We start from the raw sequence: 16971 nt of genomic DNA, 5'->3' as shown, positions 1-16971 counted from the left end.
AGAGAGATGAGTGCTGCAACCCCAGAGTCGGTCATGACTGGACCTAATGTTCAGGGGTCCCTTTACCTTTACCTTTACTACTGTCCGCCAGAGTTTTCTTGCTAACCTAGAAGTTGTTGAATACAGTGGTACCTCGGGTTAAGAACTTAATTCGTTCCGGAGGTCCGTTCTTAACCTGAAACTGTTCTTAACCTGAGGTACCACTTTAGCTAATGGGGCCTCCCGCCACCGCTGCGCAATTTCTATTCTCATCCTGAAGCAAAGTTTTTAACCCAAGGTACTATTTCTGGGTTAGCGGAGTCTGTATCCTGAAGCGTCTGTAACCTGAAGCATGTGTAATTCGAGGTACCACTGTACATGACTTTGTTTCTTGAGCAATATGACAGTGCATTGATTCATTTCCTGGAAAGTTTGCTTGGGGTTGTATTGCTAGTAAAAGACATCCTTTAACATAAGAAAGCCACACACCCACCATTACCAGAGAGACTTGGGTCTTCTACCTATATTGTGCCAATGGAAGGCATGTTAGGAATAATCATCCACAAAACCCACAAGACTAAATTGGAACAGAGGGCAAAATGCAGATATCCAAGACTGAAGTGAGATGACAAAGAGGAAAGACTGAGACTTGTGGCTGGTAGAGGAATAGGGACAAATAAGGAGAAGCGTGTATACATTCAAAGTGAGAGACAGGAACAAACCAGCAGAAGGCACCTGAACGGAGAGCAGAAAGAGCAATTGGTTGCAGCAAAAACTACTATTGAATGCCCAAGATACCCCCAGCTCACTTTAAAACGGAAAGGAACTTCATCTATCTTTCTGTTCAAGTTTGGACTCTGAAGATTTTTTTTTCACAACACACATTTACACCTGTCACCGTAGGACTGGGAGAGAACCTTGCCTGTAATCCTGGAGATCCGCTGCCAGTCTAGATGGACCAACAGTATGGTTTGATGTAAGGCAGCTTTCTATGTACAGTGGTACCTCGGGTTAAGAACTTAATTCGTTCCGGAGGTCCATTCTTAACCTGAAGCACCACTTTAGCTAATGGGGCCTCCTGCTGCCGCCGTGCTGCCGGAGCACGATTTCTGTTCTCATCCTGAAGCAAAGTTCTTAACCCGAGGTACTATTTCTGGGTTAGCGGAGTCTGTAACCTGAAGCGTATGTAACCTGAAGCGTATGTAACCCGAGGTACCACTGTATCTGTCCTTGGTGCTGTTCGTGCCTGGATGTCAGAATGCTCTTGATGCTAACCTGGGGGAGCTCGTATTCGGTTCCATCTCCCACAAAAGAGTCGGCAACGTTCCTAAGTTTTGTAAAGCTTTAGCCCTGAGTCCCGAGGGCCCTTGCAAGAGCTGGAACAGGAGAACCATGTCCAAGGTAGCTGTGTTCCAAACTTTCTGCCCCCTATGCGTCTTTCTTTGTCTGCCGGAAGAGCCAGGAGATGCAGTAGGGGATCAGCGCCACAGCACAGATGTGAGCGCAGGTGTTTCTGCAGAAGGAGAGGATGTAGAACAGGATCTCCCTGTCGGTGGGCAACTCGAAGGAATCGAACAGGTGCAGGACGGACAGGGAGCAAACGATGCAGCTGAGGCAGAAAGCCAGCCGCTGCCTTTGCTTCCCTTTGCAGCTCTGCGCGTACATTGGAGAGTTGAGGCCCAGCCCCAGGCCCAGCAGGATGCCCAGGTTGCGAAGGAGGCTGGCAAAGGGCGTCGTGTCGATATGGACCCACTCTGGCCGCTCGCACCACTTGTGGGCCTTCTCCAGCGTCCACAGGAGGTCCACCCCCAGCATCTTGAGCAGCAGGTAGAAGCCCAGGGCAAAGCCAAAGAGGAAGAAAGTGGTGCCCACGTATCTCCTCAGGCTGGCGTTGTAGATGGAGCGGACGTGCTCAAAGAACACTGCCACCAGCATCCCTGAGGAGGGGGGAAACCGTTCTGTTTAGCTGGAATATCCACAAACGCATCCACGCAACGCCTCTCCCTTCAGTGTTGTTGACACAGGACTGAGTGAGAGAGTTTGGGAGTTGAACTTTAGAGAATAAGCAGTCGGCCATTTAGTGCATCAAAGCACTGGTTATCAAGCCCTATGTGCGGCCCATCTGTGTCTCCTTGAACCTGGACATGAGGTGCCCACAAGGGTCCTAAAAAGGTAAAGGGACCCCTGACCATTAGGTCCAGTCGTGACCGACTCTGGGGTTGCGGCACTCATCTCGCTTTACTGGCCGAGGGAGCCGGCGTACAGCTTCCGGGTCATGTGGCCAGCATGACTAAGCCGCTTCTGGCGAACCGGCACAGTGCACGGAAACGCCGTTTACCTTCCCGCCGGAGCGATACCTATTTATCTACTTGCACTTTCGAACTGCTAGGTTGGCAGGAGCAGGGAGCTCACCCTGTCGTGGGGATTCGAACCGCCGACCTTCTGATTGACAAGCCCTAGGCTCTGTGGTTTAACCCACAGCGCCACCCGCGACCCACATGAGGTGCCCACAAGGGTCCTATCTCTCCTTTATAAATCAAAAAGCAGAACTTCACTTCCTCTCGTTTTACTTTTTCTCTCCTGTCCATATTCACACACCAGGGGAGCAGTACCAGTGCTAGCTGGAGCCCACTCGTACTGGTAGGCCTGAGGGCAGGAAGACCAACAGTAGCCAGAGCCAAACGGCAGACCGAGCCTTCTAATTCTAGTTTAGCCTCCAACCTCCTCCTCCTGGCTAACATTCATCATAGCTCAGTTGGTAGAGCATGAGACTCTTGATGTCAGGATTGTGGGTTCAAGCCCCACACTGGGCGAAAGATTCCTGCGTTGCAGGGGGTTGGACTAGATGACCCTGTTGGGATACTGCCAGGGAGATAGAATCCATCTGAGCCCCCAAGCTAGGTGCCGTGCGATCCATCGACCTCCCGTAGTCAGGCAATATCAGCAATTGTAGCGACACGAAGCCTCAAGAAAAGATAGCCACATTCTTGGACTTGTGCACACTCTATCAGCAGAATTCACACAACAGAAGTTGCACAGCATGAGAGCAGAACATGCATATTTACAGTTTATTAGGCGTTGGTCAGAACAAAGAAATCATGACCGTCTGCTCCGACTGCTCAGGCAAAACAGCCAAAAACGAAACGAACTTACAACATAAACATCCTGTGAGACAGGAACTTACGCAGGCTGTTACACAAACATCCTGCTCCCTTTTAAGGTGGAACGGAAATATCCTAACATCCTCCCCCTTTCCGTGTAACCTGTAGTACCTGTGGTTCAACCCAATTGCAACCTTTGTGCGTAAACCTTAAGTTGTTCTCTGTTAACAACCTTAGACAACAGATCAGCAGGAATTTCATTTCCTGGCATGTAGGACACCTGAATGAGTCCTTTCTGAATACACTCTCTTGCACGATGTAGCTTAATCTGCAAGTACTTGGTCCTTTGCTTGCAACTCTCCGAGTTCAGCAAAGCCAAACAAGATCTATTGTCTTGATACACTTGTATAGGACATTTCACAGAAACCCCAATGTCCTTAAACAGTTGCATCAACCATTCACAATCCATGAGTGAAAATGACAGAGCATTGAGTTCTGCTTCACAGGAACTTAGGCTAACTGTTGTCTGCTTTTTGCACAACCAGTCAAACAGGCAGTGGTTGTACATGTAGCATACTCCAGAAGTGCTTGTACCATCCGTGGTGTCACTTCCAAAACTTGCATCTGCAAAGATTTCAAGACCTCCAGTCTTCTGACTGGTGAACCTCAGCCTGTAGTGCATAGTCCCTTTCAAATAGCGGGCTATGCGCTTCAGAGCTTTCCAATCCTGAACAGTAGGATTGTTAGCATGTCTGCTCAGCAGGTTAGTGCTTACAGCAATGTCAGGTCTTGAACATCTAGCAATGAAATTCAACTTGCCTAGAATGCATCTGTACAGCGTTGTGTCAGAAAACGCTTCAGCAGTACTATCTACCTGGTAACCTGTCACCATCGGTGTGTCTGCTGGGTTTGCATCAACCAAATTCAACCTGGTTAATACATCAGTAATTTTCTGTGTTTGGTGTACCAGAAAATTACCTGCTTGGTCCCTCTCCACCTGCAGAGAAAGATAGTTGGATACCTCACCAAGATCCTTCATGTCAAAGTGCTCCTTCAGCTGAGCTAGGGTGCTTTGGTAAAAAGCCTGATTCTTCCAAAACATCAGAAGATCATCAACAAAACATAAACAATACAGTTTGTTTTGCCCCTCCTCCTTGACAAACACACACGGATCAGCTTTGCCCTGGTGAAAACCTAGAGAAAGCAATGTTTCAGTGAGTTTTGTGTTCCAACACCTGGCACTCTGCTTGAGACCATATAAGGATTTCCGCAGTTTACAGACCATTCCCTTCTGTATCTGCATCCCATCAGGTGGAAGCATGTACAGCTGCTCGTTCAAAATCCCGTACAAAAAAGCTGTATTAATGTCATGATGGGAAACATGCAGTTTCTCCTCCGCAGCGATCTTGAGCATCAGCCGAATGCTCTCATATTTGACCGTGGGTGAGTAGGTCTCGTGGTAATCCTGCCCTGGTACCTGTGAAAAACCTCTGGCAACCAATCTGGCTTTGTGTCTGACAACCTTGCCATTCTGGTCTGTCTTGGCCTTGAAGACCCATTTGCTGCCAACCAGTCTCATTCCTGGGACTACCGGTACCAGTTCCCAAGTTTGGTTCCTGTTTAAGGAATCAACTTCAGCCTTCATGGCATTAAGCCAAGGCTCAGCATCTTTAGAGGTTAACTCCTGAACCTCTTTGAAGCTTGAAGGTTCCCACACCTTCTCTGAGCTACTAAGAACAGCAGTTGCCATCTTAGCAAACTCATCAGCAAATCTCTTTGGAGGTTTGCCTTTGGTCGCCCTTTCAGACCTGCGAACCAGACGCAAGTCTTCTGGACTCATCTCCTCCTTCTTAGGAGAAAAACGACCAATGGTGAACAGTGGTTCTTCCAGTTCATTGTCAGACTCATCAGATGGTCTGACTGAGGCCTTTGCGCTCTTGTAGTCTGCTGTGTCATCACTGTCACTGACAGCAGCAGCAGCGCCGCCCACTGAACTGGAATCCGAACTCTGATCATCATCATCATCATCCTCATCCTCAGTTTCATCAGCTTTCTCAGCATGATCTGCTTTCTTCACATCACCTTCATCCTCCTCTGGGTAACTCTGGAAAATTCCCACATTTTCCCCCCACTTAGGATTGTACTCAACACTCCTTGTGAACTTTATGGATTTAGAGTTAGTCATCCATACTCTGTATGCACCTTTTTCGTACCCCATGAACAAACCATGTGCCCCACGCTTCCCAAGCTTGTTGCTTTGTGGGGTGTGCACCCACATGTCAGAACCAAAGATTCTCAAGTGCTTGGTGTTAGGTTTCTTACCAAACATTTTCTCATAGGGAGTGCAACCAATAGGTGATGACAGTCTGCGATTAAAAGTGTAAACCAAATTCGAGAGAGCCTCCCCCCAAAACTTCTCAGGGAGGTTGGCATCATGCAACAAGGTTTTTATTCCTTGCAGCAACGTTTGATTTGCTCTCTCCGCAAGCCCATTCATCCATGGCGATCTAGGCGTTGACAAGTCATGCTGGATTCCCTTCTCAGTCAGGAAAGCTTCAAACTGCTGAGAAGTGAACTCCCCGCCCCGATCAGTAAACAGACAACCAATACGTTTACCGTGAGCATTCTCCAACCAAGCACAGAATGCCTTGAACTTAGGAAATGCTTGCGATTTCTGCTCGAGCATAAACACATGAATGTACCTGGAAAAAGAATCAATTAGAACCATGAAGTACCTTGCTCTTCCCAAAGAGGGCGCTAGAGGACCTACCAGGTCTGCGTGAACTAGCTGGTAGGGTTTGGAAGCCTGCCTGCTAGACTCCTTGCCTTTTGGAGCAACCTTCACCTTGTTCTCTGCACAAGATACACATTTCATGTGATATTTACAAGGTTTGATGTCCAAACCTTCAACCAACTCAGGCATCTTGGCTAGCGCATGCCAAGAGAGGTGACAAAACCTGCGATGTGCATCATGAATGCAACCTGCATGAAGAACCTTGTTAGTTTGTGCAACACAACAAGAATCAGCATTAGACACAGCAACATCATCATAAGTTAGACTGAACAAACCATCCACCAACTTTGCATGCCACATGTCCTCTTTGCCTTTTCTGATGACACAGACAGTCCTCTTGAAGGAAATTTCAAAACCACGCCCAGTCAGCTGTGGTACACTAATCAAATTGTCCGCAGCTCCTGGAACAAAAAGTACATTACTAATGGTAGTATGCAGACTTTCAAGCTTCACAGTCCCAACTCCTGTAGCTTGCAAAGTCCTTCCATCAGCCAGCTGGACCTCTCCATCTTGAGGTGTGAAGGAGATAAACAGATGGCGGTCTTTGGTGAGATGGTGCGTGGCCGCAGAGTCAATAACAAACCTGGCCTTGGCCTTGTTTCCCACCGGCGTGGGCTTTTGCAACTTGCCTTTAGCCTTTGGTGAAGCTGTGCCAGCAAACATAGCCTTGTTTTCCACTGGCGAGGGCTTTTGCAACTTGCCCCCCTGCTCCTGGCCATCAGACGTGCCTTTAGCCTTTGGTGGAGCTGTGCCAGCAAACATAGCCTTGTTTTCCACTGGCGTGGGCTTTTGCAACTTGCCCCCCCGCTCCTGGCCACCTGCAAGCATCTTGCTCTGTTTACATCTGGTCTTCCGGCCTCTGCAAAGGCTCTGACCTTGGTTCTCACGGGAAACAGAGCTCTCAGCTGCCGACTCCTTGGCTCCCCCTGGAGGCTGGAATGCTGCCTGGGATGACATCACAGTCAGCTCCCCCTGCAGCTTGCAACCGGTGCCCTCGGCATCTCTGCATTCACTCGCATTCTGGGAAACAGCCAGGACCTCCGACGCAGTCAAACTCTGGGCTGGGATGACTGGCAGATGGGCTATCTTCAAAGCATTCCACATCTGACGTGCAGTCGTGTTGCCAGCTAGCGTAGCAATTTCCTCCAGAGAGACGGACAAGACTATTACGTCTATGGCTCTCGAATTCTGAGCCTCCCATCTCCCTGTCAGAGGAACTGGAGGGGCTTCTGAGACAGTATGCCAGACTCCAAACTGACGCAGCAAACTCTCACACCATTTTGCCCAGGTCTCATAATTGTCCCGATTTAATTTAGGACACTCAGCAGCTTCAGAGGATTGTAAAAACTCCATTCCAGCTCTTAACTTCAGCCGTGAACCTTTATGCCACTTCAGAGACTCCTTATCTTGGCACCCATAAATCACGAAGCCTGCTTGGCTCGGCTCCCAGGCCAATTAGGCCAGCCGGACATCAAAAGAGGCTGCCGCGGCAACAGAAAAGCCTCTGCTTTCGCTTTTCCCACACATACCTCAGCAGTCTGTCGCAGTCTTACTCTCCTGCAAGTGCTGTGAATCTGGGCCCGAAACCTGTTGTTGGGATACTGCCAGGGAGATAGAATCCATCTGAGCCCCCAAGCTAGGTGCCGTGCGATCCATCGACCTCCCGTAGTCAGGCAATATCAGCAATTGTAGCGACACGAAGCCTCAAGAAAAGATAGCCACATTCTTGGACTTGTGCACACTCTATCAGCAGAATTCACACAACAGAAGTTGCACAGCATGAGAGCAGAACATGCATATTTACAGTTTATTAGGCGTTGGTCAGAACAAAGAAATCATGACCGTCTGCTCCGACTGCTCAGGCAAAACAGCCAAAAACGAAACGAACTTACAACATAAACATCCTGTGAGACAGGAACTTACGCAGGCTGTTACACAAACATCCTGCTCCCTTTTAAGGTGGAACGGAAATATCCTAACAGACCCTTGGGTCCCCTTCCAATTCTACAATTCTATGGCTTCTACAACCACATCACTGAGACTGAGGAAGCTGCCCCAGCCGACACCAGGATTGGCAATAAGGAAGAAAGGTGATGGGGTGGCAGTGGCAGCTGACTGGTGCCAGCCTAAGGTGGGTGGGGCAGTGCCCCATTCCCCAAATGGACCAGCCTCCACCAAGTCCGTCCCTTCCCAGCCACTAGCCAGGTTCCCTGACAATGCACTTGAGGCCAGAGCCCACCAAGGCTGCCACATAAGCCATCCTTTTAACTCTGGGTGGCTTCCAACAGCACACTAAAATACAATAACCTATTAAACATTAAAAGCTTCCCTAAACAGGGGTGCCTTCAGATGTCTTCTAAAAGTCTGGTAGTTGTTTTTCTCTTTGACATCTGGTGGGAGGGCGTTCCACAGGGCTGGTGCCACCACCGAGAAGGCCCTCTGCCTGGTTCCTTGTAACTTGACTTCTCACAGTGAGGAAATGTCCGGGCAGAACAATGGGGGTGGAGATGCTCCTTCAGGTATACTGGACCGAGGCCTGTACACACACACCACCTAACCGTCTTCTGTTTCTAGTGAATAAAAGCCTTTCACTGGTACGCAGAAATTTCGTTGTGCAGCTAAAAGCCTAGGAAAAACTCACCTGAGATCACACCTGAGATCACTTGGTGTGGGAAGTGCGCAGCGAGGAAGACTCTAGATAAGCAGACGCAGACCTGCACAGTCCAGAATCCCGCCCAGAGGAGACCACGCAGACACCTGGGAGTGAGGGGGACTTGTTCAGACCAGAGCAAAAGCAGGAATTATCTTACCATGCCACCATCTAAATCAGCGGTTCTCAACCTGTGGGTCCCCAGATGTTGTTGGACTACAACTCCCATCATCCCTGAGCTCTGGCCTTGCTAGCTAGGGGTGATGGGAGTTGTAGTTCAACAACATCTGGGGACCCACAGGTTGAGAAAGGCTGATCTAAATCTTTGAGATCTAGAGCCACGATTCCTCTCTCTCTCTCTCTCTTGCTGAGGAAAACATTGCCTTGCTTGAGAAAGCCAGTTCTGTAGCCACAGACTAATGGCAAGAGTCAGCGAATGTCAGGCTTCAGGGAATTCTGTCCCTCCCCCAGTGGCAGCCAAGAAGCAGCGAAAACAGGAGTTCTTACCAAGTAATATAGTCAATAGTCACAGAGAGAGACGAAGGAATGCAGTCTCCCCTAGATAGTGGCGTTGCTCCAAGTAAAGTCCCACCCCCTACGTCTCTCCTATTCTCCGTCACCCCTGCGTCGACTAATCTGAGCTTTCTGCCTCTGAGCCTTTTTGTTCTTCTACCCTCAATGCTCGTCTGGTCCTGGGAGAGGGGGTGTCAGGACTGCTTTCCAAGGACACTGAGTCTGTCAGCTGTCTCTCCCCTGGTGCTGCTTCTTCCTGCTGCTCCCCCAATATTCCCCATCTTCTCCCCTCTGCAGCCTCTGAACTGTGACCTTCTGCAAACCGCTGTTCTAAATCTATACTGTCCTCCTGTTCTCAGGGAGGTTCAGGAGAAGGTGGGCAGCCCTCACCATTCCTCCTCAGTCCAGCCCCTGACAGCAAACTTGTCTCCCACAACCACTGCGGTCAAAGGCTGCATCCCACAATTTGTGTGAATTTACCATGGGATGGTTTCAAGATGATCTACTCAACAGACCCTTCATAAAGCAGGTATAGGGGACCTTATTCCTCTCTATGTTGCTGGACTACACCATTCCCTCACCATTGCCCAAGCTGGCTGTGGGAGGAGGGGTACAGCAAGATGTCTTGAGACTCACTCATCCTGATCATAAATATTCCCAATATTCCAAAACTGGACAGAATTTCAGTAAGTTGAAATTCAAAGACATGTTGAAGCGAGATGTTGCATAGAAAGGCAATGTAGAGGCTTTAAAAAAATAAACATCCCCCTCTTTTGCAATTATCTTAAATGCTAACTTATCAGGGCTCTGACCTGTGGCAGCCTGACAGCCTTCATATCCATTTTTCTATATTGTATTGCTATTAACATTGTTATTATTGATTAAATTTGTATATCACCCTTAATCCGCAGATCCCAGGGTGGTTCACAGCATAAAAATACAATATAAAACACATAACACATAATATAAACAATAACAAACCAACAACCCCCCTTTCCCCCTCCCCCCCTCCCATAAACACATTTAAAATGCCACAGATTGCTCAATTGGGGATAAAGGGATGTTTTTGCCTGCCTGGCTCCTAAAGATATGTAATGAAGGCGCCAGGTTAGCCTCCCAGAGGAGAGCATTCCACGAATGGGGAGCTACCACTGAAAAGGCCCTGCTCTCGTATTGCTACTCTAGATCTCTCATGGAGGAGGCACACGTACAAGGGCCTAAGATTATGATCTCAGGGTCTGGGAGAGGTCATATGGAGAGGGGTGGTGCTTGAGGTATTGTGGTCCTGAACCGTTTAAGGCTTTATAGGTCAAAACCAGCACTTTGAATTGAAACTAATAGGCATTCAGTACAGCCAGGCCAGGATCGGTGTAATATGCTCAAACCGTGAGCAACCTGGCCGCTGAATTCTGCACCAGCTGAAGTTTCCGAGTCGTCTTCAGAGGCAGCCTTACATATAACGTGTTGCAGTAATCTAACCTTGATTAGAGTTACCAGACGTCCCCGTTTCCCGGGGACAGACCCCGGATTTGGGAATAAGTTCCCAGACAAATTCCATCCCTGGAATGTCCCCGGATTTCATCTAATGTCCCCAGGAAATGCAGCAGTGGTCAGGAGCTGCTCAGAAGTCCCCATATGATGGTGGTGCAGGGGCTCTAAGATGCAGCTTATGGGCTGCCACCACCTTCCCTGAATCCAGCAACTAAGCTGTGAAGGGAGGCTTCACGCTGCCTATCGTAGCAGCCTCCCAACTCCTACTTGTGTGCAAGCAGGAGCAGGAGCAGGAGCAGGGCAGGGATCTCTCAGTTAGGCATGGGGAAGCCTCCCTTCCCAGCTGAGGGATCCCCGCTCCCCCCTGCTTGCACGCAAGTAAGAATGGGATTGGGGCTGCTCCGATGGGAAGGGAGGCATTGCGCTGCCCAAGCCTCACTGCCTCCGCCACTCTCAGCCCTCCTTCTCCTCCTTCCATGCCTGACACATCGTTTCACCACCACCGAAGAACTAACAACTCAGGGGCTGCCCAGGTTCATGGAGAAAGGAGATAGAAGCATCAGAGGAAGGGGAGACATGGCAGTTGAGGTCAAGGCGGCAGCTGCCCCTCTGCCACCGCCACAGCATCAACATCCAGAACGTGTAGCAATTAATTAGTTAATTAATTAAAGTAAGTGTCCCCAGATTTATTGGAAAAAATCTGGTAACCTTAACCGTGATGTTACGAGAGCATAGACTACAGAAGTTAGGCTATACCTGTCCAGGTGGAGCACAGCTGGGCCACCAGCCAAAGCTGATGGAAGGCACTCTGCACCACTGAGGCCACCTGAGCCTCAAGTGACAACAGAGGCTCCAGAAGTACCCCCAAGTTGCATACCCACTCCTTTGGAGGAACTGTAACCCCATCAAGAGCAGGCAAGCTCCCATCCATGTGGTCTAGGGAACCTCCCATTAACAGTATTTGCACTAGATTGTCGTCACACCCTGGGGGTAGCTCTCCTGTTGAGATAATACCACCTTGTCTTCCTAAAAGTAAGGTCCCAGCTGCTCTGAACCTCTGAGACCTGCATGTATAGGGTGGTATACTAACACAAATACTGGTGGTTCTAGTTGCAGGTAGGTAGCCGTGTTGGTCTGTCGTAGTCAAAGCAAAAAATAAAATACCGTATTTTTTGCTCTATAAGACTCACTTTTTCCCTCCTAAAAAGTAAGGGGAAATGTGTGTGCGTCTTATGGAGCGAATGCAGGCTGCGCAGCTATCCCAGAAGCCAGAACAGCAAGAGGGATCGCTGCTTTCACTGCGCAGCGATCCCTCTTGCTGTTCTGGCTTCTGAGATTCAGAATATTTTCTTGTTTTTCTCCTCCAAAAACTAGGTGCGTCTTGTGGTCTGGTGCGTCTTATAGAGCGAAAAATACGGTAAAATAATAAAATAAAATAAAATCAGAAATAGACTGGAAAGAGAAGTTGCTGAGTTGCAACTTATTACCAAACTTAAAACCATGGAGAGACTTGGCCTGAATAGAGACGTTGGATTCTTATCTCATTATGCATGATAAAGCTATTTTTAGCCATCTCACCCCTTGCTTTTTCCTGTAAGACCAATTGCAGTCGTTAACGGTAGTCAACAGGTTTCCCACACCTACCAGCCAATCACCCATTCCCACCACCCTTCTGAGTAATACCCCTCTCCCACCCTCTCACTATATATAAGGGTCTGGTGACTTCTGTTTCGGTGTATCTGAAGAAGTGTGCATGCACATGAAAGCTCACACCATAACAAACTTGGTTGGTCTCTAACGTGCTACTGGAAGGAATTTTTATTTTAATTTTGTTAATAGTGATGGTGCAGGTTGAGAGCAGGGGCCTCACCTGGCAGCCAAGGTCTCTTTCTGCAGCGGCAAGAGTTGCGACAGCAGGGCTGTCACCATGACATAGTAGACCCCAGAAGACCCCATGGCGTGACCAGAGGGGCTGCCTGGAGGGGAGAGACATAAGTGTAAATGAAAGGGGGAGGTCTTACAGCGACTTAAAGACAGGGAGAAGAGGGGGCAGCTTCAACCTCACCTGGGCCAGTTTCGCAGGTGTTGGGAAACTGCTGGATCGCAGGGGGTGTTGCGGTGCCATAGTAATCGGTCTCGTGTACCCACCAGTAGGGTCTCTGTCCAAACAGGATCCTGTAAGGAGGGAAGATTAAGGAGTTGGGCCCCCAGAAACCAGAAGATGTAAGATAGGCTAGGAGGCAAGAAATTGCCGCTGCCTATTCAAGTTACCTCAGTAAATCCATCTCAGAAGAAAAACAAAAACCTAGCCTTCCATGTTTTCAGAGTAATAACAAACTTGCAGGGAACCATACTGTTAAAGGCTTCAGGAACTGGAAAAGACTGGTGTGTGTATTTTGTACTCAAGACTTCTAGTTCCTGTTATGTACTGAAGTTCTTACCCTGGGCCAGCAGGGGGATACTGTAGATAGTTATGCAAATGAAGGATCGAAAAGTGACATTCAGTGATTGGATAGTTTTGTATGCAAATGAAGGATCGAAAAGTGACGTTCAGTGATTGGATAGTTTTAGAACGTTGCAACAGTTACAAATGTTCTGGAGCTCTATATAAGCAGGCTGACTGAGCTCCTCAGTTAGTTCTGTTCCAGCTTACAAAATAAAGAGCTGCTTTGGAAGAATCGCTGTGTCGTCTGCTATGTCAACCCACAACTTAACAGTTCCCAGCCACATTTCCTCTCCCTCCCTCCCTCTTCCTCTTATAGCCATTCACATTTAATTAATATTGCTTTCATTTTTAATTCCTTGCTACAGTTTTTAACTCCTGATTTTATTTATTGAGATCTTTAAAATTTGAAAAATACCTTTATTATGAGTTGCTTGTGCTTCTTTTTGTTGTCATTAGATGGTTTTTAAAATTCTTTGAAAGCCCTTTGAATAGTATTTTAATAGAAAAGTAGTCTATCCATGTTTAAAAACCATCAAACAAATATCAGAAATCTGAATCGCCAATCCAATTTTCATTTAATTCTACAAAATAAAACTACATTTTGCAAGAAGAAGAAAAAGGGAGGGAGAGGAAAAAAGGAGGAAAACCAAACAAAATTATGTAAATTTGGCTACTTCTTGTTAATCACAATCCATGATTTGCCTTTTTAGGGCAAATTCTGGAAGTGGAGGATTCATAGAATCACAGTGTTTGAAAATACCAAAGATAATTCAATCTCCTTCCTGACACAAAGGCAAAACTTCTCCAGAGCCACTTACAATGTCCAGACCATGCCATGGAAAAGCACCTACAGAACAAATAAATTATTCCATATTACTCAAGCAACTGAACCAAGGAGTGCTTCCTTTCCAAAAAAAGAAAGAAAGCTTGATTACCCCACAACTGCCCTGGCCCTTCCTGCCGGACGGAGAAGTCAAACGCCCAGTCCAGTTTCCGACAAAGGTTTTAAAACGTAAATCGGATTGATAACTAGGCAAGGCGCAGCTTATAAGGTGCAGCAGGTACATAAGAGCTCTAGATCAGGAGTCAGGAACCTTTTTCAGCCATGGGCCGGTCCACTATCCCTCAGACCATGTGGTGGGCTGGACTATATTTTTTTTGGGGGGGGGAAATGAATGAATTCCTATGCCCCACAAATAACCCAGAGATGCATTTTCAATAAAAGCACACATTCTACTCATGTAAAAACACCAGGCAGGCCCCACAAATAATCCTGAGGTGCATTTTAAATAAAAGCACACATTCTACTCGTGTAAAAACATGCTGATTCCCGGACCGTCCGCGGGCCGGATTGAGAAGGTGATTGGGCCGCATCCAGCCCCTGGGCCTTAGTTTGCCTACTCCTGCTCTAGATAGATGGCTAAACCCAAGCTAATATGTTGACATGTTGATCCAACAAGCGACATGCCCCCTGCATCTTCCTTTTGAATAGCAGGAAGGGCACAGCATTAGTGAAGCAAGCAGTCGGAGCCCTAGGAATGCGCAAGCTAATAGGCATGGAATGGGTTGAGTTTGCAAGGTCTGTTCACACCCATGCCAGCGTCTCTGTGTCCTTGGAGACGGAGGTTTTGTCAGAAGCAACTGAGCACCCAATTTACTCTCAGTTTCCTCTCTAGAAGCTCCTTACTAACAGGAGGAGGCACCAGAGGTGTGAGACTTGGGGTGTCTGATGCCACAAGGGCAGAGCACTCCTTTGCCAACCTCCTTGACTCCAGTTCCTCTGGATCTAGCTCTCCACACACTTGACTGCTAGCCTGCTCCTCAGCCTTGGACACTTTTTGGGATCCCAAATCTACCTCCCACACCCAGGATTGTCCAGCTCCAACTCCCCAAGCTCCTCCCAATCCTCTTCAGGATTCGACCATCTCCTTCATGACTTCTCACATCCCAGGGGATGGCTGTGGGTGGTCAGCAATGCAGGGAATTAATATGAAATGCAAAGCTGTGATAAATCTACAAAAATGGGCCTGGAAAGAGACCTGCCTGCTTGCTCCTGCCCCTTTCCTCTCCACACAAGCTCAGCTTAATTAGCTCCTCCTTAGTTTGGGTCAAACCATAGTTTGCCATCACATCTGAACCAGTAAACTATGGTTTGCTCTGGCCCTGAAAAACAGCATCAAAATCTGGAGAACGGGGTTCTTTTTATAATATCAAGCCAAGCTTTGACATTATGTTCAGACCAAACCTAAATTGCTACTTTGCATAGTTCTGGAAAAAACATGTCCAGGGCGGAGCCTGAGCCTTGTCTCAGGTTAAGTCCTGTGACTACAGGGAATGGGGAGGGGAGTCCCTGTGGTCTCTGTCTGGGCAGAGAGAACTTGTTCCTGACCCCCAAATGGGGTGATCAGGATTCTTAGACTCCGTGCTCACCACTTGAAAACAAGGTTCAACCAATCGCCGATCACAGCCACCCAGATGAGTCGGATTCCCACTTCCTCCTTCAGCTGGAACCAGATGGGGAAGAAGACAAAGAAAGTAGTTTTGAGGTCAGCGACTGTGGAGATGAAGACAAACCAGTCCTGGTAGCCCATGAAGTTCTCCTGGAGGTAGCTGGTGGCCTGGACCCCTGCGCTGTGCAGAAGGTCCATGGTGCAACTTCGACAGGGATTGTCTTCTCCCACCTTCGCTCTTGCTCGTTTCCCTAGCCACTGAGCCTTTATTGTATCTGAAACCCCTGATCTTTGATCCTTAACTGCCTCCCCTCTCCAAAAAAATATTGACAGAGGCTGCAACATGAAGCAAAGTGTGTGTTTGTTTGCACGAGTCAGTGGCTCCTATTTTAGAGGGCATTGCTGCACCACTCAGAACTACTTAAATGTCGTTTCCTCTCTCCTATGGAACCCAAGTTTTATTTAATAGTATTCTCAGCGTACTCACTGAATTACAATTCACAGGACTTTTGGGGGAGAGCTGTGACAGTTAAATATAATGTCTCTTTCTGGAGAAATTAGCAAGACAGCGAGAGCTGACAAATCACCTTAACTGCCATAGAGTTTCTGTGCAGTGCATGGGTCTAAGCCAGTAATGGCCAAACTCGGCCCTCTAGCTGTTTTTTTGGACTACAACTCCCATCATCCCTAGCTAACAGGACCGGTGGTCAGGGATGATGGGAATTGTAGTCCCAAAACAGCTGGAGGGTCGAGTTTGGCCATCACTGGTCTAAACCATCAACTACCTACAGGAGATGATGTTAAGAATAATAACAATTTAAAAACCAGTCTAAGTTTGTAATGTAGGTTGGCTTGAAGGTCTCTGCTCTTCGTTGAGTCCATAAAAGGGCTTAATGGGTGGCCATTTTTGGCACAAAGGTAGACTTTGCAGGGGTTGAAATTTTCCTCGGAAGACACTTGAGAGCTTACTGTTTGTGCCTGTTTAGCTGCTTATGTGTGATCATTGTTTTCCAAAGGTGGCTTTTCATCACAACATTATCCCGGCTGCTCACATTGACAATGTTAGAAGACCAAGATTTGACACTGGGGCAAAGCTAGTTCAGAGTGAGGATAATAATAATAATAATAATAATAATAATAATAATAATAATAATTTATTATTTATACCCCGCCCATCTGGCTGAGTTTCCCCAGCCACTCTGGGCGGCTCCCAATCAGTGTTAAAAACAGTACAGCGTTACATATTAAAAACTTCCCTGAACAGGGCTGCCTTAAGATGTCTTCTGAATGTCAAGTAATTATTTATCTCTTTGACATCTGATGGGAGGGCATTCCACAGGGCGGGCGCCACTACCGAGAAGGCCCTCTGTCTGGTTCCCTGTAGCCTCACTTCTCGCAATGAGGGAACCGCAAGAAGGCCCTCGGCGCTGGATCTCAGTGTCCGGGCTGAACGATGGGGGTGGAGACGCTCCTTCAGGTATACAGGACCGAGGCCATTTAGGGCTTTAAAGGTCAGCACCAACACTTTGAATTGTGCTCGGAAACGT

At 47.8% G+C, this 16971-nt stretch overlaps 1 protein-coding gene across 1 annotated transcript; it reads right to left on the bottom strand.

Annotated features, from left to right (window-relative positions):
* Positions 1-1276: 1276 nt before the first annotated feature.
* LOC128400009 (glucose-6-phosphatase catalytic subunit 1-like) lies at positions 1277-15707 on the bottom strand. Its single transcript, XM_053361945.1, has 5 exons — positions 15405-15707; positions 12594-12703; positions 12399-12504; positions 8516-8631; positions 1277-1916 (listed from the first exon to the last, which is right to left on the bottom strand). The coding sequence occupies exons 1-5, from the start codon at positions 15620-15622 to the stop codon at positions 1408-1410; spliced, it is 1059 nt and encodes a 352-aa protein (XP_053217920.1). The 5' UTR covers positions 15623-15707; the 3' UTR covers positions 1277-1407.
* Between the last annotated feature and the right edge of the window lie 1264 nt (positions 15708-16971).

This window comes from Podarcis raffonei, chromosome 13, assembly GCF_027172205.1.
Source record: "Podarcis raffonei isolate rPodRaf1 chromosome 13, rPodRaf1.pri, whole genome shotgun sequence".
Classification (NCBI taxonomy): Eukaryota; Metazoa; Chordata; class Lepidosauria; order Squamata; family Lacertidae; genus Podarcis; species Podarcis raffonei.
This window is presented reverse-complemented; position numbering and strand designations above follow the sequence as displayed.